Genomic DNA, 26,036 nt, shown 5'->3' with positions numbered 1-26,036 from the left:
TTTTTTCCATTTAAGTAAAACAGGTTAAAGAGACTGACTGTAAATTCTGAAACAAACACATTGCAGGTATTCTTTAATAATTCTAATTAAGATATGATCATTATACATATTTCATACACATGAGACTAGTTTGCCTCGATTTCTTCAGCAAAGTGTTCTTATCTTACATCAATAAATTTTATTGAATAGGTACAGTATACATATGAGATTATGCCTGTTCCTAAAACGAACTATTAAAAAAAAAAAATAAACAGGTAGATATTTTTAGCACTATCTATCTATCTATCTATCTATCTATCTATCTATCTATCTATCGTGCTAAATTCATTGTAACCCAGCTTACCTGCGGAAGATCTTCATCTGCAATTAAATCACTCGAGCTAGGACTTTTAGTTTTGGCTCCATTAGAATCATTATCCGTAGGAGTCTGTAGCATAGGCTTTACATATTTAAATTCACTTTTTCCAGAATCCGTTGTGAGGCAAACTTCATAGTTGTACACGTGACAAAGAGTCCCAGTGGCTCCGACTTCTGCATAACGGGGCGGGTAATAAGGAATAACGGGGAGAGTTCCGTTGGAGTTTTCACTGAAATATTTCGAGCGCTTCCACTTGTGGAACTTTAAAGCTATTAAAATTATGATGAACGTGATAAAAATAAAAGAGACTATAACTAAGGAGAGTACCAGATAAAACCTTATATCGGCGTCGTTGCTTTTCTCTTGTGTAAAATCGTTAACTTCTGTTAAAGCCATTGCAAAATTATCAGTGATGGCAACGTAGATATTCACAGCCGCCGAGTGGGAAGGCTGTCCGCTATCCTCTACTGAAATAGTAAGTCTTTGCTTTGTAGAATCCTTGTCCATAATTTGTCTAAGGGTTCTTACTTCTCCATTATGTACGCCCAATTCAAAAAGCGTCTGATCAGTTGATTTGATAAGTTTATAAGAAAGCCACGCATTTTGTCCAGAATCCTTGTCAACAGCCACAACTTTAGTAACCAAATAGCCAACATCGGCAGAGCGAGGAATAAATTCAGCTATCGGAGATCCTTTATTTAGAATTGGGTATAAGATTTCTGGAGAATTGTCATTTTGATCCTGAATATACACATCTATTATTACACTAGAACTAAGAGGTGGAGACCCTCTGTCTTTAGCTGTCACTGAGACTTGAAAATGACTCAGCTGCTCATAATCGAATGAACGCACAGCATAGAGGACACCTTCATCTGAGTTAACAGACACGAATGAAGAAACCGAGAGGTTGTTAATTTTTGATTCTTCAATAAAGTAAGATATTTTACTGTTGAGACCCGAGTCTTCATCGTACGCTCTTACTGAAAAAAAGGAAGACCCCGGAGAATTGTTTTCCATGATGTATGTTATATATCGCTGTTTTTCGAATTTCGGTGCATTATCATTAACATCACTAATCTGCAGTGTGATTATGTGTGTGGCTGAGAGTGAAGGCTCTCCTTCGTCTTTTGCCACAATAGTAATATTATACTGCGACACTTTTTCGCGATCTAAATACCTTTCTGTTTCTAATGTAAAAAAATTATTTATAGATGATTTTAATTTAAATGGACTGTTGTTATTAACATTACAACTGACTTTACCATTTCTTCCAGAATCCTTATCTTGCACGTTAATCATTGCTATTACTGTCCCAGGTAACGAATCTTCTCCGATATGATTTGAAATCGACATCAGATTAATAAATGGCACATTGTCGTTTACATCAGTCACTTCAATTATCACTTTACTGGAACCTAAGAGATCCCCTGTGTCTTTTGCTTCTACTTTCATTTCATACATTTTATTACTTTCATAATCTAATTGGCCAATGAGTTTGATTTCTCCCGAATCAGTATTGATTTCAAATAAATCTTTCGAACTGTCTGTAACATGGGCAAAAAAATAATTAATTTGTCCATTTATGTCTTTGTCTGCGTCAGTGGCGTTTACTTTGATCAGCACTGTCCCAACCAAAGAGTCCTCCCTGACAGCAGTTTTATAAACCCTTTGACTAAAAACGGGAGCATTGTCATTGGCATCGAGGACAATAATGTTTATCTCAATTGTGCCGGAACGCTGAGGCTCTCCTCCATCAACCGCCGTTAAAAGCAAAACATGCTGTTCTTGCTTTTCTCTGTCTAAAGGCATATCTAGCAACAAATCCACGGAACTACTGCCGTCCGATTGAGACTGTATTTTTAATTTAAAACGGTCATTTGGTGTGAGTATATATGATTTTAGCGTGTTTTCACCTATATCGTTGTCTACAGCATTCGGTAAGGAAAACAGTGCACCTGGAAGAGATGACTCAATAATTTTTAACTGAACATTTTTTTTCGTGAAAGTGGGGTTATTATCGTTTATATCAATAACCTCAATAGTCACTCTGTGAAATTCCATAGGTTTTTCCAGGACAATTTGAAAATGTAATAAACAGGGTGTTATTTTACCGCAGATCTGCTCTCTATCAATTCTGTCTTTAACAATTAAAATCCCTTTATTTACATTCAGCTCTACGTATTCGGTGCCACCCTCAGTATAAATATGAGCTCTGCCAGATTTTAGTCTCTGATTATCTAATCCCAAATCTTTCGCAATGTTACCAATGAAAGTACCCCTCATTTCTTCCTCACGAACAGAATAACGGACCTCTCCATCTGTCATACAGGCGTACATTGTAAATAAAACCACGATCGGTACCTGCTTGATATATATCCAGGGAAGCATTTTTTTCTTCCGATGACATAAGAATCCTTTGTTAAACCATGTAAACAACGCTTGGCCTTCCCGTAACTAGCCACTAGATGTTGGAAATTAATATAAATATTTCTTCTATCGGTAAGAATCTTGCAGAATATGTATATCCAGTGTATGCCTTTGTATTCCCGTCTTTCTGTATGGCGAGGCCCTTCTGTTTGTGTGATACTGAAGCTGTGGTAGGGGAGGTGCTGCTGAATTTCTGGACAAGAAAATCACCAAGTTGATCAACAGCGGCACTCGCAGTGCAAGTGCTAAAATGCAAAATAAGTTGACAAAATTAAAAAAAAAAAATAGTAATAATACTGCTAATCACTGAAGAAACTGTATAAAATTGTTAGTAGTTAAATTTCAATGTTTTTAAGGAAAGTTTTAAACATATATAAACAGTAAATATTATCACTTAAAAAATTAAAAACCTTGAAGCAATGTATTTACTTAAAATAAATACAGTCTCATTGTTCTACCATCTTTCATTCTACCATTTAAAACATTAGTGAAGCGTTTAGAGATTATAATTTTACCGTGAAATCTGCGATTAATATCCTTTATTCAAGTAGCATTTCTACCTTCTTATTTATTTAATTTCGTCTTCGATATGAAATTGCATAGATTTCCTCAGATCATCTGCTTTATATAGTTACATTATGGTCACTTTTAAACACAAATTATTTTTTTCATTTTGTTAATGTATATTGAATACTTTCAGCATTTATCTTTCTGAAGTTAACTTATTGCAAATATGTTAATGTGTTTGGTGAGGGTCAGATGACTACATTTTTTGGTCTGTTTGTTGGTCAGATGTGAGTTATAATAGTATTTGCCTAAAATGGAAGTTGCACAATTTAGGCAATTGATGTGTTTTGAGATTATTATGTGGTCAAGAAGTTACATCAAAGAGTTTATTTTATTTGTCAAGAAAGAAAATACTTCAGTATGTGTGGTTCTCTTTTTTGTTTCCTACATGCACAGGCAGATGTAGTTTATTTAGTTTACTTTCTTTATCCAGAATTAGGGGACATAAAATATTTTGTTAACTCTAAATTAGTCCTGCTACATGAATGTCTGTGTTATGTAACTGACTGATGCAGCGTCCATGCAGGTCTGATTCCCTAATCATATTAGGAAATATAAATTCCACTATACAAGTAGAATCTTGCATATAAAGAGTCTCTGAAATGTAACAAAATTACTGAATCTAGAACATACAATTAATAAAAAGTGTTTAGTAGATTGTATAATTGCACATGATAGCTGATTAATTCTAGTTTGTTACACCATAAGGCGCATAGTTTTAGTGTTTACCAATGTCACCATTTGCATGAATTTTCTAATTTTCTGTCATTGTTCTAACAGGCCTCCATTACATACTGCCGTTTTCTCATACAACTCAAAAATGTCAGCAGAAGAAAAACTCAGTTTCTGACCTTGTTATGCCATTCCAGGGTTGTTGGCAGCCCAAACTAGCTCAGGTAGTATATCAAATTCAAGGCAAGAACAAACACCGCATGAGACACTAGTCCAAATCGCAACCACTTAAATAAAAACACTTTCTCACTCACACATAAAGTGTGTAATAATAATAATAATAGTTGTATTTATAATAAGAGAGAACAACACTGCAGTTCGTAGACTGGACACAGTCATGGAAATACACACTTGTATTGATTTCATACATGTGTAGTTGGTTAAGGTGGTTTAGAAAATGGATAGATAATATTAAGAATAATAGTGCTCTAGCACTTAGTAATGCTCCATCAATGGTCAGCGGTTAGTGCTGCTGCCTTAACAGTTTAGTCTATGTATTGCATCATAGACAGAGTGAAGAGATGCCACACTGCCAAAATATTGCTGGGCCATTTGCACCACAGAAAAAAGCACAACATGTGTAGAAATCTCTGAGAATAGGAGAGACAGAGAGAGAGAGAGAGAGAGAGAGAGAGAATGCCAATAGGAAAGGGTGTGTACAGGCTACAGAAGGAACACAGAACGCTCTAAGGAGCAGTATACTCTTTGTGTGAAAGAGATGCCAGGAAAGGGGAAAATGTATGACCATCAGCAAAAGTAATAAGGAATGTCACTTCACTCTCTCAAGTAGAGTGTGAGAGTAGAAAGGATAAGCAAGAAGTCATAGGAACATCTGGCTACCGTACTGCACTGGGCTAGTAGCTGGAGACAATGATGCTTTATTGCTCATTTAAGTTTTAGCTTTAGTTATGGAAGGACTGACAGGAGTCTAGTACTCTCCTACCATTGCTCCAAGGGTCTGCAAGTATTAACATTAAAATAATACATAATAAGCTCTGCTGGAACAATGTTTTCCACTCATAATGTCATAATATCTAAACCTTCTGGAACATAATGAGCTAGGCTATAGCAAAGAAAAGGACACCTAGGAGATTGACAATTACTTTTTCAGTATGTTTAATGCTTCTTCGGGGAATGAGGCAATCTGAATCTGAAGTCTTGGGAGATAGCTTGGGAAGGGGCCAGAGAAGGGGAGAGAGAGAGAGAGAGAGAGAGAGAGAGAGAGAGAGAGAGAGAGAGAGAGAGAGAGAGAGAGAGAGAGAAGGAAAGACTCACTCGGTGTTAAAGACTGAGATTTGGTCTACTTTATTAGACATTCACACAAGTCATCCAACAATGCTGATAGTAATAATCAGATGCAGAATATTAATCTTTTATGCTTTAATCTAAATGAAGATATCACTTTTGATCCTTTTTGTTTTATTGTTTGTGCTATCCAGGGTGCTGAATGTTTCCAAGAGCCTAATTAGAAGTACAATTTGTACTACACTATGAATAGTAAAAGTAAAAAATCACTTTAATAATGTGCACATTGGATACTACAAAAAGAAACTTTTTCTCCATAACTAAAAAATACATCTGCAACAAATCACTTTTTGAACCTATTTAGGTTAAAAAAAAAAAAAAAACCTTAAATTGGAATAACAATAAAACAATATATTATTAAACACTTTGGATAAAGATTTATTTCTGATGTGCCATCAATTCATAATACCTTATTTATTCAGTTTAATTCAAATCATAATTGAAAATTGACTGTTTCACTTAATAAGTAATTTTTGAAATAAATAACATTGGTTTAATCCTGATTTGATTTTACTCATTTTATGTAAACTGTCACAATAATGAAGAAACAAGTGAGTTTAATAATTACCAAAGAACCTAAAAGAAATCTGACAAATGAAAGGACACCATTCAGTCCATGAATCCCATTTGTTTAGTTAATAGCTAAGCTGTCATAATATATCATTCTCCGTAAAGGTTGTTAAGTTTTCTGGTTTAATTACATATCTCAGTAGTTTGTTCCAGATTAACGCAACTTTTTCCATAAAGAATTGATTCCTGCCTTCAGTCTTACACTTCCCGTTAATTTCCACCAATATCCTTGAGTACATCATTTACACTTAAGCGGAAAGATCTGCTTTTTCAATGCCTTTGAGGATTTTGAAGACATAGATTCTGTTCTCATACTGTCTCCTCTCATCAGGTTCACTTTTTTTTTTACATTAAGCTGTATTTTCCCAGTGTTTACGCAGACCTGAAATATTTCTATGACTTTTAGAATTATTTTTGCTACTGCAATCCCTCCAATGTTAGTGTCACCTGCAAATTTCACAAGTTTGCTAGCTATACTAGAATCAATGTCAAAAGTAGAACAAATAGCAGGGACTTCACTTCTGACCTCTTTCCACATGGAGCATCTTCTCTAATCAGTATTCTTTCTCTGGTGCTGGTTAACCAACTTGAGATCCAGTTTTGTTGATTACCTCTGATGCTGACATCTAGTTTCAGAATTAATCATTGGTGTGGGACTGAATCAAAGGCTATTTGAAATAGGTAAATTATATTATACATTTTGTTTTTGTAAAATATTCTGCTTGTTTTTACAATTAAATCAAAAAGATTGGTTTGGCACAATCTTTCTCTCATAAACCCATGCTAGCTGTTATTTTGTATATCGTTAATTTATTTCTTATTATAGTGTCCATCATTTTGCATAGCACACAGAATGCATTTTGTCTCCTTTCTTGAAGACTGGAGTCACATTTGCAACTTTCCAGTCCTCCAGCAGTTCTACTTTCTGAAGTGAAAGCTCAAATATGCCTAATGAGGTTTTATAGAAGACGTTGTTCAATTCTTTCAATACAATTGATATAAATCCCATCAGGTCCAGGGGTTTTATTAGTCTTTAACAGTTTGAGTGCTTGAGGCACATTTGACTCTTATATTTTAAAATCTATGCATTTAAACTTAGTTTTAATTTCTGCATCAGGCATTCAATTTATGCTTATATTTGGTGAAATGTCTTTTCAGTTCATTTGCATGTTGTCAATTTGTGTCCTTAAGGTTTCTTAAATTCTCTTTTATTATCTTTTCACTGGAATAATACTGAAATAAATTGCTGGTTGCTTTGACTTCAATAGCATTTTTTTTTCTATTTTGACATTTAAAAAAAAAACATTTTTTTATTTTTTGATATCATGCTGTAGAGTCTGTTATTCCTCTAATTTGGAATTTGTATCTTTTATTATTATTTATTATTATTTTCTTGTACATGGATATTTTCACTTTAACTTTTAAAAAAATGCTCTTATTTATCCATTTTGACCATTTTGTTAGTCTTTTTATTTTATTTCTTTTTAGTATAAACTTATTTTGAGCCAGGACAAGAAAAGCTCTGAAGTGACACCAAATATAATTTATTGTTGCTAAGTGTTTGCTTTACTATTCTATGTTTTGAAGATACTTCCTTATCCTCAAAAAGTTTGCTTTCCTCAAGTTATATGTGTTTGTTTTGGTTTACATTTGTGTGTTTTCAAAGAAAATCTTAAGTTTTACCAGAGTGTGATCACTGTTGCTTTAAATATCAATAACTTCTGTTTTTATTAATCTGTCTTTTTTGTTTGAAAAAAAAAAAAGAGAGAGAGAGATCTAGACTGGCAACCCTGCTGTGGGCTGGCGCCCTGCCCAGGGTTTGTTTCCTGCCTTGCGCCTTGTGTTGGCTGGGATTGGCTCCAGCAAACCCCCGTGACCCTGTAGTTAGGATATAGCAGGTTGGATAATGGATCAATGGATGGATCTAGACAGGCATTACCACATATTGAGCTTGACACAAAGTAGGTGAGAAAACAGTCATTTGCCATCTTCATCAGCTTATTTAGGGATATTATCTCACAGCTCCACAGCTCTGAGATTAAAACTGAAAAACCATTCACTTTCTTTGAGTAGTTTACAAATTCTCAGATGTGTCTGTAATATTTTTTGCAGGTATTACAAAGTTATTTCCACAGGCTATATACATACAAGTAAGGTTAACTGATGTATGTAAATTGTCTGAATGTGTGTGAGGGTGTAGTAGAGTGTCCTGTGATAAACTGGTGCCTAATCTACATTTGGTTTGGGCCTTGCACTCATCGCTGGCACAACTGGTATCAGTTTTAATTACCATGAACTGGATTAATCTGGTGTGATAAAGGATGAATGCAAAAAATGTCAAAGATTTTGAAATTCAGTTTGATTTTGTTTCATTGAACTTGTGTACTTTTTTTTTGCTGTGCTTTTCTTAGGCTGATATAGATACATAGAAGAAAAAAACTACCCTTTCTTTCTTTCTTTTTTTCTTTCTTTCTTTCTATCTATAAAAAGATTATACTCTGCCTTAATGTGAAACCTCATGATGTTTTGGTCTCAAGTGGAATTTCAAACTGCAGTAAGCTGCTTTAAGAGACTTTGTTTAACATGAGTTTGTGCTGGTCCTGTTAATGCAGTCATTTTTTTTTTACCAGTTTGACAGTGGTAATTTATGTATAAATATATTTGAATGTATTCATGATTACTTCTTACTGATGACATATTTATAATGATAAATCTTCCAACCTCACAGATCACTGTCTCTGTAGGTATTATTCAGATACTCCAATTTTTCTCATGAATCCTAAAATATGTGAGTGTCATGTTAATTATAAAAATAATAATAAAAAAAAATTAAATTGACCATCTGAGTGTAGGTATCACATCCAATTTATGGTTGTATATTTCTGCCATTTACAGGATGCTACCAGACTAGTTTGGTAATGGATACTTGAAATGATTTTCAAACATTTGCAATGGCTTTAATATGGTAAAACATAAAATGACTAGAGAGAAATAAAGTAGGTGTAATAAGAAAAAAATGAAAGGAAAAAAATAGGCTTGGTTATAGGTAAAGTTAATTAATTACTCTGGTTCTTTATTAAGATAACAGTAACTACATGTCACCAATAAACTGTTTATAAAACTGATAATTCTTGAATGAGGTATGTTTCCCTATTACCATCACTTCAATTTATTTTCTAATAAGCAATATATATATTTACAGGTAACAATCTGGAAAAGTATTATAGCCTACAATCTATGTAACATTTTCAGTTAACACCATAATAAATTATAAGGGTTTGACATTGCTTCAATATGGAACTGACCGAAATGATCATCAGAAACAAACAATTTTTCATGTCTTTAAAAAAAATTAAATTGTTACTCTACCTCACACAACTTAATATAAAACAATATGCATGTGAAATACGAAATTTATTAAGAGACAAAATATTGAAAAGCACAAAAGTACACGTGACTTATGAGCAGCTATCTACAAACATTATCAATTAAGGTGAAATGAATCACTGTTATTTTTCTGATTTATTTTAATTGGGCTGATCTGATTGGAAAATCTAAAACCTAATTAAATGTGAAAATAGTAAAGTTAGAATCATATTAAAGGTATTGTTTATCCTAAGTATAGGGTGGAAAAGTAATTATTTCGAGACACGTATAGTTTAAAAAGGTAAAGACACAAAAACACAACCGATCTTACCTGCATAAGACCTTCGTCTGCAATTAAACCAGTAGTGACGCGTTGTGTTGGTTCTGTTCCGTTAGACTCCACTTCCGCGGGGCTCTTCAGCATAGGTTTGACATATTCAAATTCACTTTTTCCAGAATCGGTTGTGAGGCAGACCTCATAGTTGTACACGTGACAAAGAGTCCCAGTGGCTCCGACTTCAGCATAACGAGGCGGATAGTAAGGAATAACGGGGGGAGTTCCGTTGGAGCTTTCACTAAATAGTTTCGAACGTCTCCATTTGTGAAATTTTAAAGATATTAGAATAACAATTAAAACAATGAAAAGAAACGAGATAATGACTAAAGAGAGTACCAAATAAAATCTTACTTCACCCTCATTGCTTCTGTCTTGTGTAAAATCGTTGAATTCTGTAATCGCCATTGCGAAATTATCAGTGATGGCAACATTAACATTAACAATTGCTGAGTGAGAAGGCTGCCCGCTGTCTTCAACTAAAATAATTAATTTCTGCTTTGTATAATCTTTCTCCGTAATCGGTCTCAGTGTTCTTACTTCTCCGTTATGTAAACCCACTTCAAAAAGCGTCTGGTCGGTGGATCTTGACAATTTATAGGCAAGCCAAGAATTCTGTCCAGAGTCCTTGTCGACAGCCACAACCTTTGTGACGAGGTAGCCAATATCTGCAGACCGAGGAACGTATTCAGCTACTGGAGAGGCTTTACTCAGAAGAGGATATAAAATCTGTGGTGGATTGTCGTTCTGGTCCTGAACAAACACATCTATTATTACACTGGAACTGAGAGGTGGAGACCCCCTGTCTTTAGCGGTCACTGACACTTGGAAATGATTCAACTGCTCATAATCGAATGATCGCACAGCATAAAGGACACCTTCATCTGAATTAATGGACACAAATGAAGAAACTGAAATGTTATTAATTCTAGTGTCCTCAACGAAGAAGGAAATTTTACTGTTGACGCCTGCATCGTCATCTTTGGCTGTCACCGAAAAAAACGACGACCCAGGGGAATTGTTCTCAGTGATATGTGTTGTATAATGCTGTCTTTCAAACTTCGGAGCATTGTCGTTTACATCTCTAATCTGCAGTGTGATTGTCTGAGTCACTGAAAGTGAAGGCTCTCCTTCGTCTTTGGCCACAAATGTAATATTAAATAGAGAAACTTGTTCTCGATCGAGAAACCCATCTGTTTCCAGTGTATAAAAATTATTTAATGATAATTTTAGTTTAAAAGGAATATTGTTATTAATGAAACAATCGACTTTCCCATTTCTACCAGAATCTTTATCTTGAACTCTGATCATACCTATCACCGATCCTGGTAATGAATCTTCGGCGATTTCACTTGAGACTGACATGAGATTTATAAACGGCGCGTTGTCATTTACGTCAATTACTTCAATTATCACTTTACTTGAACTTAAAAAACCACCAGCATCTTTAGCCTCCACTCTCATTTCATACATTTTTTCAATTTCGTAATCTAATTTACCAATGACCTTGATTTCCCCTGAATCCTCATTGATTTCAAATAATTCTTTCGCGGTATCGGTTATATGAGCGAATGAGTATGTAATTTGTCCATTCGAGTCTTTATCTGCGTCAGTGGCGTTTACTCTGATCAGCAGAGACCCCGTAACAGCATCCTCCCTGACAGCAGCCTTATAAACCATTTGACTAAAAACGGGGGCATTGTCATTTGCATCGAGAACAATAATATTAATTTCAGCTGTGCCAGAACGCGGGGATTCCCCTCCATCAACCGCAGTTAAAATTAAAACGTATTTTTCTTGCTTTTCTCTGTCCAAAGGTACATCCAGCAACAAATCCACTGAGGACCTGCCGTCCGACTGCGTCTGGATTTTTAATTTAAAATGACCATTTGCTGTGAGTGTGTATGTTTTTAAGCTGTTTATTCCAACATCGTTGTCTACAGCATTTGGCAATGAAAACAGAGCTCCTGGCAGAGACGACTCCATTATTTCTAACTGAATACAATTTTTAGTAAAAGTGGGACTATTATCATTAATATCGATAATATCAATAACAACTCTATGAAATTCCATGGGATTTTCAAGGACAAATTGAAACTGTAATGAGCATGCAGTAATTCTTCCGCAGATCTGCTCTCTATCGATTCTGTCTTTAACAACTAAAATCCCTTTGTTCATATTTAGCTCAATGTATTCCGTGTCCCCATCACTATAAATATGAGCTCTGCCACTTTTTAGTCTCTGACTATCTATTCCCAGATCTTTTGCAATATTACCGATGAAAGTCCCCCTCGTTTCTTCCTCTCGAATAGTATAATGAACATCTCCGCTGACTATTATGGCGTACCCAGTAAAGACAATTACGATCGGTACCTGATTGATATATATCCAGGGTAGCATTTTTTCAGATGATCTGAAGGCATCAAAATAGATCCTTTATTAAATCAAAAATCAGCGTTTTGCTTTCTTGTAAACCTCAATTTGATGTAAAAAAAAAAACATATCCCTGCGAAAGCTCTGCGAACATGTACAGTATGTGTAGAGTTATCCTTCTTCATACGCGTCTTTGTATATGGCGAGGCCTTTCAGTTATACTGAAGCTGTGGCAGGGGAGGTGCTGCTGTATTTCTGGTTCGGGAAAAATCACCATCTTGTTCAACAGCGGCACTCGCAGTCAAACTACTAAAATGCAGAATGTTGACACATTTCTTCATAATAATCATCAAAAAAATAAAATTCTAAAATTATTTTTTTACTTTTAATTTTCCTTAAAGAAGAATTGATTTATCATTCAACGCATGCTTTAAAAGAAAGATACTGAGAATGCATACATGAAAACATGAGTATTACTATAAAAAAAATGACATACTATTACTATTAAAAATATTTTGCATTAATTGTCAAAACAAGTGCAGCTTAACATGCTAATTCATATTATTGGTTAATAAAATTAAATAAGTAAACAAATAATTAAATCTTGCTATAGTGCAGTGTGATTTTAGATATAGCTAATAATGTTTCTGTCTAAAATATGAGTGTGACTTGTGCTGTTCAGATATTTAATTTGTATCAATAATAACAGTAATTTATGTATAAATTGGTAATAGTTAAAACGTGATATTGTAAATTAGTTTAAAAAGCATGTTGGCCTTTTTTGTCCTTTTCAATATTGTATTTCATTGATCTCCTTTGATCTTCTGACACATGCCATTTATTAAGTGACACATTGATGCACAAATAATTGCCACATTTTATTAAAGCACATTGTCATTTTTTTTTTTTTTTTTGTAAAAAGTGTAAGACTCAGTAGTTTCAGTATATTTCTTTTTGAGGACTAAAAAGTAATTTGCTAATATGTTACTACAAATAAAATGTTCAGTGTATTTACCAGTATTAAATAATATATGTATAGTGCTATTCTAGCACCAACAACACTGGAAACTTAGGGAATAACAGCAATATGGTTATATGGTTGTATAAGTCAGTATTCTCTATTTGTATTTCTTTTTGCTGTTCTTCAGAACAGAGAAGTTTCACTTTTTTCAACTTGTAATTTCCACTCCAGGATTGTTGACGGCCAGTATTCACACAGCATCAAAACAAACAGAGGATGTGACACTACAGTAGTCCAATTCACAATGCACTAATGGAAATACCCTCTCCATTAATAATAATGATGATGATGAGTAGTGCTAAACAGAGAGAGTAAAGAGCTTGCTAAAGAGCAGTACACTCCGTGTGTTGATTTCTGGGTACCCAAAAAAGGAATATACATGGGTATTAATATGAGAGAGTGTGTTAACACAGTGGATCGAGACTGTTATTTTAAAATGAGTTAATCAACAATACAGGGACACAGTTGGAAACTTGTTAAGGGTAAATTTTGTACAAACATTAGGAAGTTTTTCTCTACACACAGAGAACCAAGTTGCCAGGGAGCATGACAGACAGTAAGACTTTTAGGGACTTTCAAAACTAGACTTGATTTTTTTTAGAAGAATTAAGTGTGTAGGACTTGCGAGCTTTGTTTGGCTGAATGGCCTGTTCTCCTCAAGATTGTTTTAATGTTCTATGTTTCTACTGATCTATAATTCATCCCAACCCAATGGAGATAAAAAACATTTTTAATCGTGTTAAAAAGTGAAAGGGAATCATTAGAACACTGCAGAAGTATGTTGCTGATTTAGTGCACTTTTAGTTAATAGGCTACTTTTGCCATTATGTCATGTTGAATATGTTTTTGTCTTTATCCATATAAACCCATAAATACTTAAAACTTTATAAATTGTTCATATAGTTTGGTAAAAGAGGGAAATGTGGAAATGAACAAATAATGTTAGTTATTAAATTTAACTCTCTTTAGACAAAGCCTCATAAGGATACCAATGAGAGAGAGAGAGAGAGAGACATAGGTTAGGTAGGGTAAATCTACAAAGACAAGAACTCCTTACCACCCAGTGGCAGTACTGGGATGCTAGCTGGGGGAAGTGCAGTCTTATTGTCCATTAATGAGTGAGACATTGGAAAAGTGCTAATATTATCTTACTCATTCCCCAAGGTCCAGGACAGATTAATGTAATTTGGAAACTTCTGCTTTTAGAACAACTGCGTACTCAGGGGTTCAGGAACACCACAGACCATTAAAGAGAGTTCTACTTGGCTATCTCCCTGCCAAAAGAAGGACTGCTAAAGAGCTCTTATAATTACCCTGGCAATAAGTTTAAAATCATCTAATGTCCATATGCAGTTATTGTTTGAAGTCTGGAAGAGAAATTCAGACAAAATCTCATCTGGTTAGAGAAAGTTTAGTCATCAACATATACAATTCAAAATTTTGTACTTCCTGCATTTCACCACCTGTAAACATTTTGCTATGGGCCTTTCTAATGATCCCTGTCATCCTCTTTGGTCTTCAAAATCCCGATGTACTTTTCTATGTAAGTACTATAGGAATATTACAAAAATATCAACTTCTTTGCCACTTGTGTGGCAGTTACTTTTTTTTCTGGCCTCCTTGTACTATCCTCTTTACTCCTCACATTTTCTTTCTCTTGTGTATTTCTGTATTTTCTTTTCCTCTTTCCTCTTGTAAGCAGACATTGTTCCCATTGGGTACAATCACTAAAATAAAGACCTTCCGTTAACTTGAATGTCTCTTTACTCTTTATCTTTTAAATTGTGGAAACTGTTTCTACAACCTTATGCTTCTTCAAATGTCTGCTACTAGAATTAATTGTGTCACCTGCTGAAATATTTATAAGTGGCAATCATATGCACTTGTTGTTCAGACTCACCTATTGTTCATATAATTTCTTGTACAGTATGTATGTATGTATTTATTTGTGTGTCTGTACATTCTCTCGTCTGTCATTAGCATCTACGTATTACTTGAGGCTTAAGGGGAGGGGGTGGGTGGTTTAATAAAATGTATATTGATGTTGCAATGGTCATATTTGGTGCACTCTAATTTGTTTTTGCATATTTATGTAGTTAACAATTGATATCGAAAAATCTGGTTGGACAAGGGAGAGAGAAGGAAAGTGCCTTGGTATATCTGTGAAAAGGGTTAATAGTCTCTTGCTTTATAGTAGTGAGTGTTCAAACAAAAGAATGTGTGTATATTTAATTAGTTACTTATCTATCTATCTATTTAAAGACCTTCTGTAAAAATCCAAATTTCCCCCTGGGGACAAATAATGTCATATCTATCTATCTTTCTGTCCCCACAAGAAGTTCTGTTTTTACAATGTTCAGCATACAGACAAAAGCTGATTTTAGCATGGTGTCTGTGGAAGTCAATGTACAACGAAAACATCTAAAAACTAATTCACCTATCTTTTTTAAACAACTTGTATCATATTTATCCTGTTACAGCTTCCAGATCTAGTGTTTTTGGTCCAGTCCTTTCTCCGTGATTCTTCAATAATGTTTGTACTTTTTGACTTCTTTGGCGTTGTCCTTAGTGCTGAATGTTGTCAGCCACTACCCTCCTGTAACAGCAATGCAAGCTAAAGTAGTCATTATCATTTATTTCTACAAATACGCTGATACTACAAACAAAACAGTTTCTTCAATAATGGATCCCTTTCCAACCCCGTGTAATTTATTGACCTTGCCTAAGGTTCAAAACACAACTGTTAAGATATCAGCAAACTCGAGAAATATATTAAACTTTTATACTCAACCACATCAGAAAGAAGCACATGTTAGGCTAACTACTGACTCTCTGTTTGGAGGCTGATTGAAATGGTGTTAGTGTGTTCTATGACAGACTGGAGCACCATCCAGGATTGGATTCTGAATTCCAATCACTGCTGGTACAATTGGTTTTAGCCCCAACAACACTTAACTGGATCAATTTGATTAGATAATATGTGACTGAATTGATATTGAGTTATTTTGTCCAATTTAATAAGGGAGTACTCAATGTGCAAATCCCTTCTTTTACAAGCACACATAACATCACAGTTTCTAGTCAGTTATTTCTAAAATTTTATTTTAACTACAAATTGAAATTATAGGTATAGTACCGGAGATTAAACTGCGCTTCAATGGGTAACCTCATGATGTCTGGGTAACAAGTTTGATTTTAGAGTACATTAAGTTACACTAACCATGGAGCATGTATGTTCTACTTGCTGGTTTTGTTAACAAATTATTTTCACTATGGCAATCAAATCACATGCTGCCAGACTGACAATGCCACATTTTTTGTAACAATCAAAATGTTTTGCTTTCTAGTTACTGATGCCTTTTTCAAACATTGTTGGTGCTGCAGCCAATTAGGTTCAAAGGTTTGGATCTGAATCCAAGTCTCTGTTTTATACATGTATGTGTGTTTGGGTGGGTTTTACTCAAGATGCCCCATTGACACAAACAAGCAATTGGCAGATGAAGTTGAAACAGTATTAGAGTGTGTAGGTGTCTACTTGAGTGTGCTCTGAGATGGACTGTGGTTAAGAATTATTTTCAGCAATGTTCCTAAAGTTCCAATGACAGGATGTGAACCAAGTTAGGTTGATTTAGCAATTGGATATATGGAAGAATGGAGTTAAGTAGTATAAAAATAGTACACTAATAACATTCATTTGGTGTCACTAAACGTTGAAATTTTGTGACATGTTAAAATCTTTTAAAGAGTCAATTCTACTGCAACCAAATCAAGAGCAAGAAAACACATAAGTAAATATATGATCACACATTTAATATTCCATCCAACACACTCCAACGATCCATTCATCCATTATTTGCACCTGACATTATAGGAATAAGTATATATATATATATATATATATATATATATATATATATATATATATATATATATATATATATATATATATATATATATATTACTGTAATCATTTCATACAAAAAGATCAATTTTTACAAAAAAAATAAGATTGAAAACAAATCAACCCCCACCCCTGAGAAAGAAAGCATGGCCAACAGACTAAAACTTTAAAATAGTAAAAATGAATGACTTGATGAGTTTATTAGGCGGATACAGATAAATGGAGAAGAAAAAGAAATGGGGAGAGAATCTACTTCTTCAGTGCTTTAAGGGCTTATTCTAAAATATTCCAGGTTTTGAAAAAGTTCTGTTCAAATCCTTTAAGTGATAATTTGTTTTTTTTTTCCAATTTCAAATAATATAAAACATCAGTTACCCACTGACTTAAAAGAGGAGAGTTGGGATTCTTCCAGTTTAGCTAAATAAGTCTGCGTGCCTATAGTGAAGTAAAGGCAATCACAGTTTGTTTCTCCTTCTTTTTTGATAAATATTGTAATATACCTGTCTCAGTTATCATTGAATGTAAGGCCGAAACACCCAGAGTGTGAGTTAAGAAAATGGATGGATATATGGAACACAATATGCCAATTGCTCATTACCTGTCAGCCGCTACAATTTCTAGTTAATAGCTTTAATAAGACTTACAGGACTGTAACAGATAAATTGATTTGTTAGAATCAGTTCTATTTATGTAATACTATGAAACGTAATTTAAACATGACAAAGGCATTTTTAGCATAAAATCTGTAGAGTACAAATTAACATTAAAATTAAACGTAAAGCACAGCAATTGGTGAATAACAAGCTGAAAATGAATGCTGTAATTTCTTTTAACTAATTCAAACTTTATTCTAATATTTCCACCATCTTTTGCAACATTATTTTATTCATTAATATGAAGGAAAATAATATTGCATACAATGATCAACTATATCAACATTTTACGAAAATTGCACAACTGCCTGATTCTGGGAGAAAACATTTAATTATCAATGTGAAAACTTTAAATTAAGGTAAAGGTGAAGAGCTAGAAGTAAGGCGGGTGTCACCGAATGAGGAACTTGGAAACGAATTGTATGCAAATTAGGATAATAAAAAGTCAAAAGGAGAATTTATTACTTCGCGACAAATCAATTTCTATACACATTGCTCAAATGATTAATGAAGCTTACCTGCATAAGATCTTCGTCAGCAATTAACTCTCCAGAGATGCCAGTTCTTTTATGTGTTCCACTAAGATCCATATCCATAGGACTCTCTTGCAAAGGTTTGACATATTTAAATTCACTATTTCCAGAATCGGTTGTGAGACAGACTTCATAGTTATAGACGTGACAAAGCGTTCCCGTGGCTCCGACTTCTGCATAACGAGGCGGGTAGTAAGGAATAACCGGGAGAATTCCGTTGGTACATTCAGTTAGAAGTTTAGAGCGTCTCCACTTATGGAATTTTAAAGATACTAGGATTGTGATGAAAACAATGAAAAGAAACGACACTACCACTAACGAAAGTATCAAATAAAACTTGACTTCACCAGCGCTGCTTTTATCTTGAAAATCATTGAATTCTGTAAAAGCCATTTCTAAATTATCAGTTATGGCAATATTGACAGTCACTGTTGAAGAGTGAGAAGGCTGCCCGCTGTCCTCTACTAAAACAGTTAATCTATGCTTTGTGGAATCTTTTTCCATAATTTGCCTAAGAGTTCTTATTTCTCCATTATGTAGACCCACTTCGAAAAGCGTTTGATCGGTGGATTTGACTATTTTATAGGAAAGCCAAGCATTCTGCGCAGAGTCTTTATCGACAGCTACAACCTTAGTAATCAGATACCCAACATCTGCAGAACGAGGTATGAATTCAGCTACCGTAGATCCTTTATTTAAAACTGGATACAAAATTTCCGGATGATTGTCGTTCTGGTCCTGAACATACACGTCTATTAATATACAAGAACTGAGGGGCGGAGATCCTCTGTCTTTGGCTTTCACCGAGACTTGAAAATGACTCAGCTGCTCGTAATCGAATGAACGTACAGCATAGAGGACACCTTCATCTGAATTAATAGACACAAATGAAGAAACTGAAATGTTACTAGTTCTTGATTCTTCGATGAAATAAGAGATTTTACTGTTGACACCAGAATCGTCGTCTTTGGCTGTTACCGAGCAAAACGAATATCCAGGGGTGTTATTCTCCATAATGTATGCTTTGTAATGCTGCTTGTCAAATTTTGGAGCATTGTCGTTTACATCACTAATCTGCAGTGTGATTATTTGAGTGGCTGAAAGTGAAGGCTCTCCTTCGTCCTTGGCCACTATAGTAATATTATACTGCGACACTTTTTCCCGATCTAGAAATCCATCTGTTTCTAAGGTATAGAAATTATTTAAAGATGATTTTAGTCTAAATGGAATATTATTGTTAATGAAGCAATTAACTTTTCCATTTCTTCCAGAATCTTTATCTTGAACTTTAATCATTGCTATTACTGTCCCTGGTAATGAATCTTCTGCGATTTGTCTTGAAACAGACATAAGATCTACAAGCGGCACATTGTCATTTATGTCAATTACTTCAATTATCGCTTTACTGGAACTTACAAAACCACCAGCGTCTTTGGCTGCAAGTCTCAACTCAAATATTTTATTATTTTCATAATCTAATTGGCCAATGAGTTTAATTTCTCCAGAATCTGGATTAATTTTAAATAAACCCTGCGCATCATCTGTATGGGGGAAGAAATACTTAATTTGTCCATTCATTTCTTTATCTGCGTCAGTGGCGTTTACTGTAATGAGCACAGACCCTATCAAAGAATCCTCGGGAACAGCAGCTTTGTACACTCTTTGAGAAAAAACGGGAGCATTGTCATTGGCATCGAGAACAATAATGTTTATCTCAACGGTACCAGACCGTTGAGGCTCTCCTCCATCAACAGCAGTTAATAGGAGAATATGCTGCTCTTGCTTTTCTCTATCCAAAGGCACATCTAGTAACAAATCCACGGAAGTACTGCCGTCTGATTGCGTCTGAACCTTTAATTTAAAATTGTCGTTTGGTGTGAGTATGTATGATTTCAGGGCGTTTACACCTACATCTTTGTCTACGGCTTTAGGGAGCGAAAACAACGCTCCTGGAAGAGATGACTCTGTGATTTCTAACTGAACATTATTTTTAGTAAAAGTGGGGTTGTTATCATTAATGTCAACAATTTCTATAATAACCCTGTGAAATTCCATCGGATTTTCAAGGATAATCTGAAATTGTAATAAGCACGGAGTTATTCTATCGCATATGTTTTCTCTATCGATTCTGTCTTTAACTATTAAAATCCCTTTATTTAAATTGAGCTCAATGTATTCCGCACCCCCTTCAGAATAAATGCGAGCTCTGCCGGTTTTTAGTCTCTGGTTATCTATTTCCAAATCTTTTGCGAGATTGCCTATGAAAGATCCTCTCACTTCTTCTTCTCGAATAGAATAACGGACCTCCCCACAGACTATAAAGGGAAACAGTGAAAATAAAATCACAATCGGTACCTGCAGTATGGATGTCTTGGGTAGCATTCTTCCAAATGTTCTGGTAGGAAGAAAGAGCGCCATTTATTAATTCAGATGAGAAGCATTTCCTGTTTTTGTAAACCTCCTTTTGTATGTTTAAAAAAGATCGTATATACAGTATATCCACATAATCCTGAATGTTTGGTTAAATATTTGTATCCACTGTTTTCCTTTTGTGTTCCCGTCTGTGTGAATGGCGAGACCCTTCTGTCTGTGTGATACTGAAGCTGTGGCAGGGGAGGTGCTGCTGCATTTGTTCAGAAAAATAAATCCCCTCGTTGATCAACAGCGGCACTTGCAGTTCAACTATTAAAATGCATAACGTTGACAAAAATCAAACGTAATTTCAGAGTTTCTGTAATTTAAAAAGTCATCCGAAATTTTAAAAAGTCAAATCACGTTTTTCTTTAGCAGTGATTGAAATTTTACTCAATGTATCATTTTAACGAATTATGCTCTTTTACATAAATTGCACTTTTCCCCAAAAATATATCACTTACTTTGAATCATCAATGAATCCACTTTAATAGCCAAAAAACAGAAAAATAATTTTATATTTAATCTACTATAAATTCTTGTGAACTCAACGTGATTTGAAATATGTTAGAACTACTGGTGCATGAACCTTCTGGATGTGCAGAGAGTTTAACTATTATACACTAGGTAATATATAAAGATCAGAAAAGCAGGTTAATAATTCAAGGGATAAACCTTTTCATTAATTTAACTTTAAAGTTCAGCATTAAATATATTTTCAAATTGTCCTATTCTTGTAGGTTATGAAACCTTGTGACCAGAAAAAAATGTAACTTAATATATTCAGTTTAAATGGTTATTTTTAAAAAAGACACCATTTAATAAACCCAAACTATTTCTTTCTGGAAATTGATAATTGAAAACACTATTTACTCAGATTCAGGTGACTAAGTTTATTTGATTTGCATTGGCATACTGAGAAACATATTCTTGTGTATTGATAGGTAGATGGAAGTTATTTAAACTTGTGTAAGTGTGTGCCAACATTTAGCATTGGCTTCAATATAAAACCTTACTTTAAAAATTGAAACCATCTGTTTTTATACAAAGTATTTTATGTAATAATTATTTCATATTTAATGGAGGTAATATATTTTTAACTCTGAAATTGGGTATTCAGGACTGTCTATGAGTGTGAGATTTAGTGTGACCCATCAAGAGCTGGATTTCTGACTGCCCCATGACCTTGGATTGGAGAGTGGAGACTAACAAATCGTATTATTTAGTAGTATTTTATAATAGAAAATTTCTAAATAAAAAAGGATTATCTTAAGCACAGGTGTTTTTTTTTTTCCTTGAATATTGTGCACAATATTGTTTCTGCATCATTTGGTGCAATTTTCTTTTTTTTTTTTTTTAGAAGAACATATTAGTAATAACATTACTTCTAATTACTTGAGACAAAAGTCTACAAATTATCAATTAGTCATCTACTCTAGAAAATACATAGTGTTTGAATTAATGTATTTTTGAAAGGGTTCTGAAAAATATTTATGTAAAAGGTAAATGTTGAAGTTAAAGATAAAGATGTCAATATGTAGAGTGTTTTTTTTTTCTTCTTCTTTGTTTCTCCTTCTGTTTATATAGTTTTAAACAACTAGACATAATTATTTTAATTTAGTGCTCATTTTTCATTATGTCATGTACACCAGCGTTTCTCAACCTTTAGGTATTTGCGACCCTGGTTTTCATGACAGTTTTAATCTCCCCCTCCCCCCAACATTTTTTGAAATGTACATGCATATTATATTAAACCTACTTAACTTTTATCGACATTTATCTAACTTTATATTTATTGTTCTAGTATTAGAATTTAGTTTAACTTAATTTTTAATTTTTTTGATTGTTTTCTTTTTTTTCAAATCTTCACGCCCCCCTTTTTGTTACTTCGCGCCCCCCTAGGGGAGCCCGCCCTACAGGTTTAGAACCAGTGATGTACACAAAGCTCTCCATGTTTGTTGCTTGGGTCTGATTTTTTTTTTTTTTAGCTGTTATCTCTATAAGGGGAACCCTTGCACTCAACTCATCACCTAAACTTATTTTTTACTCCAACCTCTTCTGTTAACAGAATCAAGTAAAGTTCTATTAATATTTGCTTATATTTTTTCTTTCTGAAGGAATAATACAGTACATGTTTATAATGTATTCTGCCAGGCACATCAGCATGTGTGCTTGTATACATTTACTCTCACTTATTTTATTAAAAATTAGCAAATATCTTAACAGCTGCTTTCTTTCATTTGGTTCACTGATTTGATAGTAGAAAATCAATTACTTGACATTCTCAATCATCTATGATTCCTAATGTCTAATCAAATCCATACACATGTAGCTGGTGACAAATAAGAGGTAATAGCAACGTTCATGTGCAAAATCACTAAAATTTAAAGAACTGCTGTGATCTAGTAATACTGAACACTATAAATACAATGCCATTAAAAATTATATATTTATTGAATCTATTTGTTACAATGAAGGGTTGATTAGGCCAGAACTCTTTGAAGTATATATCAAACAAAACATAGGAAGTACTTCTGAAAGTTACGCCAAATGGTGGCACAGTATTTATTAAATTCAAACATCATAAATGAAACAAACAGGTTGAAAATAGATTAATTTATATATATTTGTCATATATGATACATTTACTTATTTGCCAAAAACACATTTTACAATAAACATGGAGTATTTTCTGTTTTCGAAAGACAGTTCACTATCAAGAAGAAGATGACAGGCCCAACATTTTCTGGGTATTGGAGAACAGGTAAAGATATGGGCTAACATTCATGCTACAAAGTTCTCTGGAAATGGATTCTAAAAAAACAGAAAAAAGGTGTGTTTTTATTCAATTGCTTATGAAGATTTTATGCAGGGAAGATCGGTTAACTTTTGACCTCCTGTCCCTGTGAAACTAATCAGACACAAAATATGGAATTTTCTTCACTGATCTGAGATGTAACAACTAATCCTAAATGTTCCATTTTTATTATGTTCAGACTACTTTATCTTATCTTGTTTTAACTAGACCAACCAAACTAAACAAAAAAGAAAACATACAAAAATAGGTTAGAAATACATGGATGTATTCTGTCTTTTATAAGCAACTTTAATAGGTTGCATAGGTAAGTAATTTTAAGTTCTGGGGCCTCATGCATAACGGCTTGCATAGAATTCACTCTATAACATGGCATATGGACAAATGTGGAAATGTGCTTATGCACAAAAAAATCCAAATTCGTAAATCTGCGCGAAGGCCAACTTCCATGTTCTTCCAATACATAAATCCTGGTTAGCGTGAAAAGTAACGCACGTGTACGCGCCTGCTGTCCCGCCCCAACTCCTCCCAGAATTATGCCTCTTTGAATATGCAAATCAACATACATAGCCCTTAAGCTCAGTATTCTATGAAAAGGCAAAGGCAAAAGCATGGGGGAAATAGAAGAATTTCAGCTAATACCAAGTGGAGGAAAGGAAAAACGTACTATTTGTTGGTTTAAACAGTGGTATAAACAAGAAAAGGAAGTTGATCGAGTGACATAGCGTGTCGGAGAAACTCGAAAGCTCAAGTTTACACTCTCGCACAGTGCCCGAAATAAAAATGAAGTTGTCAGATGTCAAAGTTGCTGTGAAAAGGCAAGTAGCCCACCATCTGAGTGTCATATGAAAGCTTATTAGAGTACAGAGAAAAAAAAATAGACACACTGTTGGAAAAAAGCACAAAATGTCAACTTTAATTTTGAAATTTCCACTTTAATCACATAGTTTATTTTGTCATTAAAGTAGAACAAATTTCATCTTTAAATTGTTTAATTTACTAGCTTCTCAAATCCCATCGTAACTAAAGTAGCACGTTAAATGCTTTGTTTTGTATTTGATCTTCTATGTGGTCTGTGTGTGTGAATCACTACATGCTTCTTAAATGGGCTTTCTCTTCCTCCAACAGGACACAGAATCCATTACATTCGTAATATTACAGCTCTCTGGATAATTAAAATGATGAAATGTATACTTGATATCATTTTCATGATGACAGGAATTAAATCATGTTATTAAACATGGGAACACGGTGGCAAAGTGATTGTTCATGCCTCATTGAAGATGAAAGCTTTGCTGTGCGCGACCTTCGAAGAAATCATTTATTGCAGCAGTACTGTCTCTTTCAGACATACTAACCTCCAATTCCTGCCCTTCCTTTCCTTTCTCCAAATACCCAATCGTCACACAATCAGCTGTGTAATAGACGTTAAGCCATCTGTAAGCTTAGAATGCCGATTCTTCAAAACTTTTAAGGAACATTGAAATATCTTCATAGTACATGTTTAATTATTCCATCCATCTACCCTTCCAGAGTGGCGCCAGCACCAGCGAGAGTACAGCGCGAGGCAGGAACAATCTGTGAACAGAGCGCCAGTTCTTCGCTAGTGCTGTGGCACCGTGTCCTCACATGTTTAATTATTAACAATATAGATTACTTAAATGAAGTGAAAGTTTTATCTGTATACTGTAATATAATAAACATATTTTGCTGCATTTCATCTTAAAAATGATATTGTCATCATATATAAATAAGCGCTTTACAAAGTGGCTCAGGTTATGCATTATTATAACTGTAGTACAAGTTTACAGTGAGGTGATTGTACTAATAAGTACAAATTATCCTAAAAGGAGCATTTGATGGACTGATTGAGTGTGTTTATAGTTCTTGGGATGAAACTGTTTCTGAACCGCAAGGTCCAAAGTCTCTGAAGTGTTTGCCATATGAGAGCAGTTCAATAGACAGCATGGCTGAGGCAGCGTGTGTTTGATGCTGTATACTGATAATTCTCTTTCCATTCAGCTGCTGTAGAGCTGTGATTCACACTCAGATACAGTGATATTGAGTGGTGCGGTAAGAGTAATATGGAAAAAGATGATCCACTGTGGTAACCCCTAATGGGAGCAGCTGAAAGAAGAAGAAGAAGAAGGTGCAGTGAGAGTAACAACGCTAAAGCAGCTATGGTATTTAGAATACTTTGGCTATTCCCTGGACCATTATATTGTTACAGGTTAATTACAATCAGATGCATTAAACTAATAAATTATATGCGGTTAATTTCAGTGTATTTATAAAGCCGTGTCAGGGATGTAGATCTAAAAAAGAAAGGGAAACCACACTGCAACAGTAGCACTGCTTTGATGCTGAGTGCCGCCAGTTTGCAAAACTGAGCAGAGAACTTGCGTACGCCAGGGTTGGAGCTACCATTAAAATGTGCGTGGCTTTACACCAAGTTTAGGTTTTATACATCGCGATTTAAGCGTTGAAACGTTCATACGCAACATTTTTGTGCGAACACACCGGTAATACATGAGGCCCCAGGTACTTTTGTTTTCTTGTCTGGCTTCTGTCTGTTCTGGTGTTTCACTTGATTTGTGCCACCAGGTTGCAGTGTCCATATAAATACAGTAAATCATTGTAGGCTGTTAAAACTAAAGTTTAAAATGACA

The 26,036-nt window shown here is 34.3% G+C and overlaps 2 protein-coding genes across 4 annotated transcripts in view; both read right to left on the bottom strand.

Moving 5' to 3' along the window:
• LOC120542151 (protocadherin gamma-A8-like) overlaps positions 1–2,710 on the bottom strand; it is a 209,998-nt gene extending 207,288 nt beyond the window's left edge. For both annotated transcript variants that reach the window (XM_039774385.1, XM_039774386.1), the window contains exon 1: positions 344–2,710. In XM_039774385.1, coding sequence (XP_039630319.1) covers positions 344–2,695 — 2,352 coding nt within the window. In that variant the 5' untranslated portion in view covers positions 2,696–2,710. The remainder of the gene's footprint in view (positions 1–343) is intronic.
• LOC120542149 (protocadherin gamma-C5-like) overlaps positions 1–26,036 on the bottom strand; it is a 497,784-nt gene that overhangs the window by 389,788 nt on the left and 81,960 nt on the right. The window lies entirely within an intron of this gene.

Source organism: Polypterus senegalus, chromosome 13 (assembly GCF_016835505.1).
Source record: "Polypterus senegalus isolate Bchr_013 chromosome 13, ASM1683550v1, whole genome shotgun sequence".
Taxonomy (NCBI): Eukaryota; Metazoa; Chordata; class Cladistia; order Polypteriformes; family Polypteridae; genus Polypterus; species Polypterus senegalus.
This window is presented reverse-complemented; position numbering and strand designations above follow the sequence as displayed.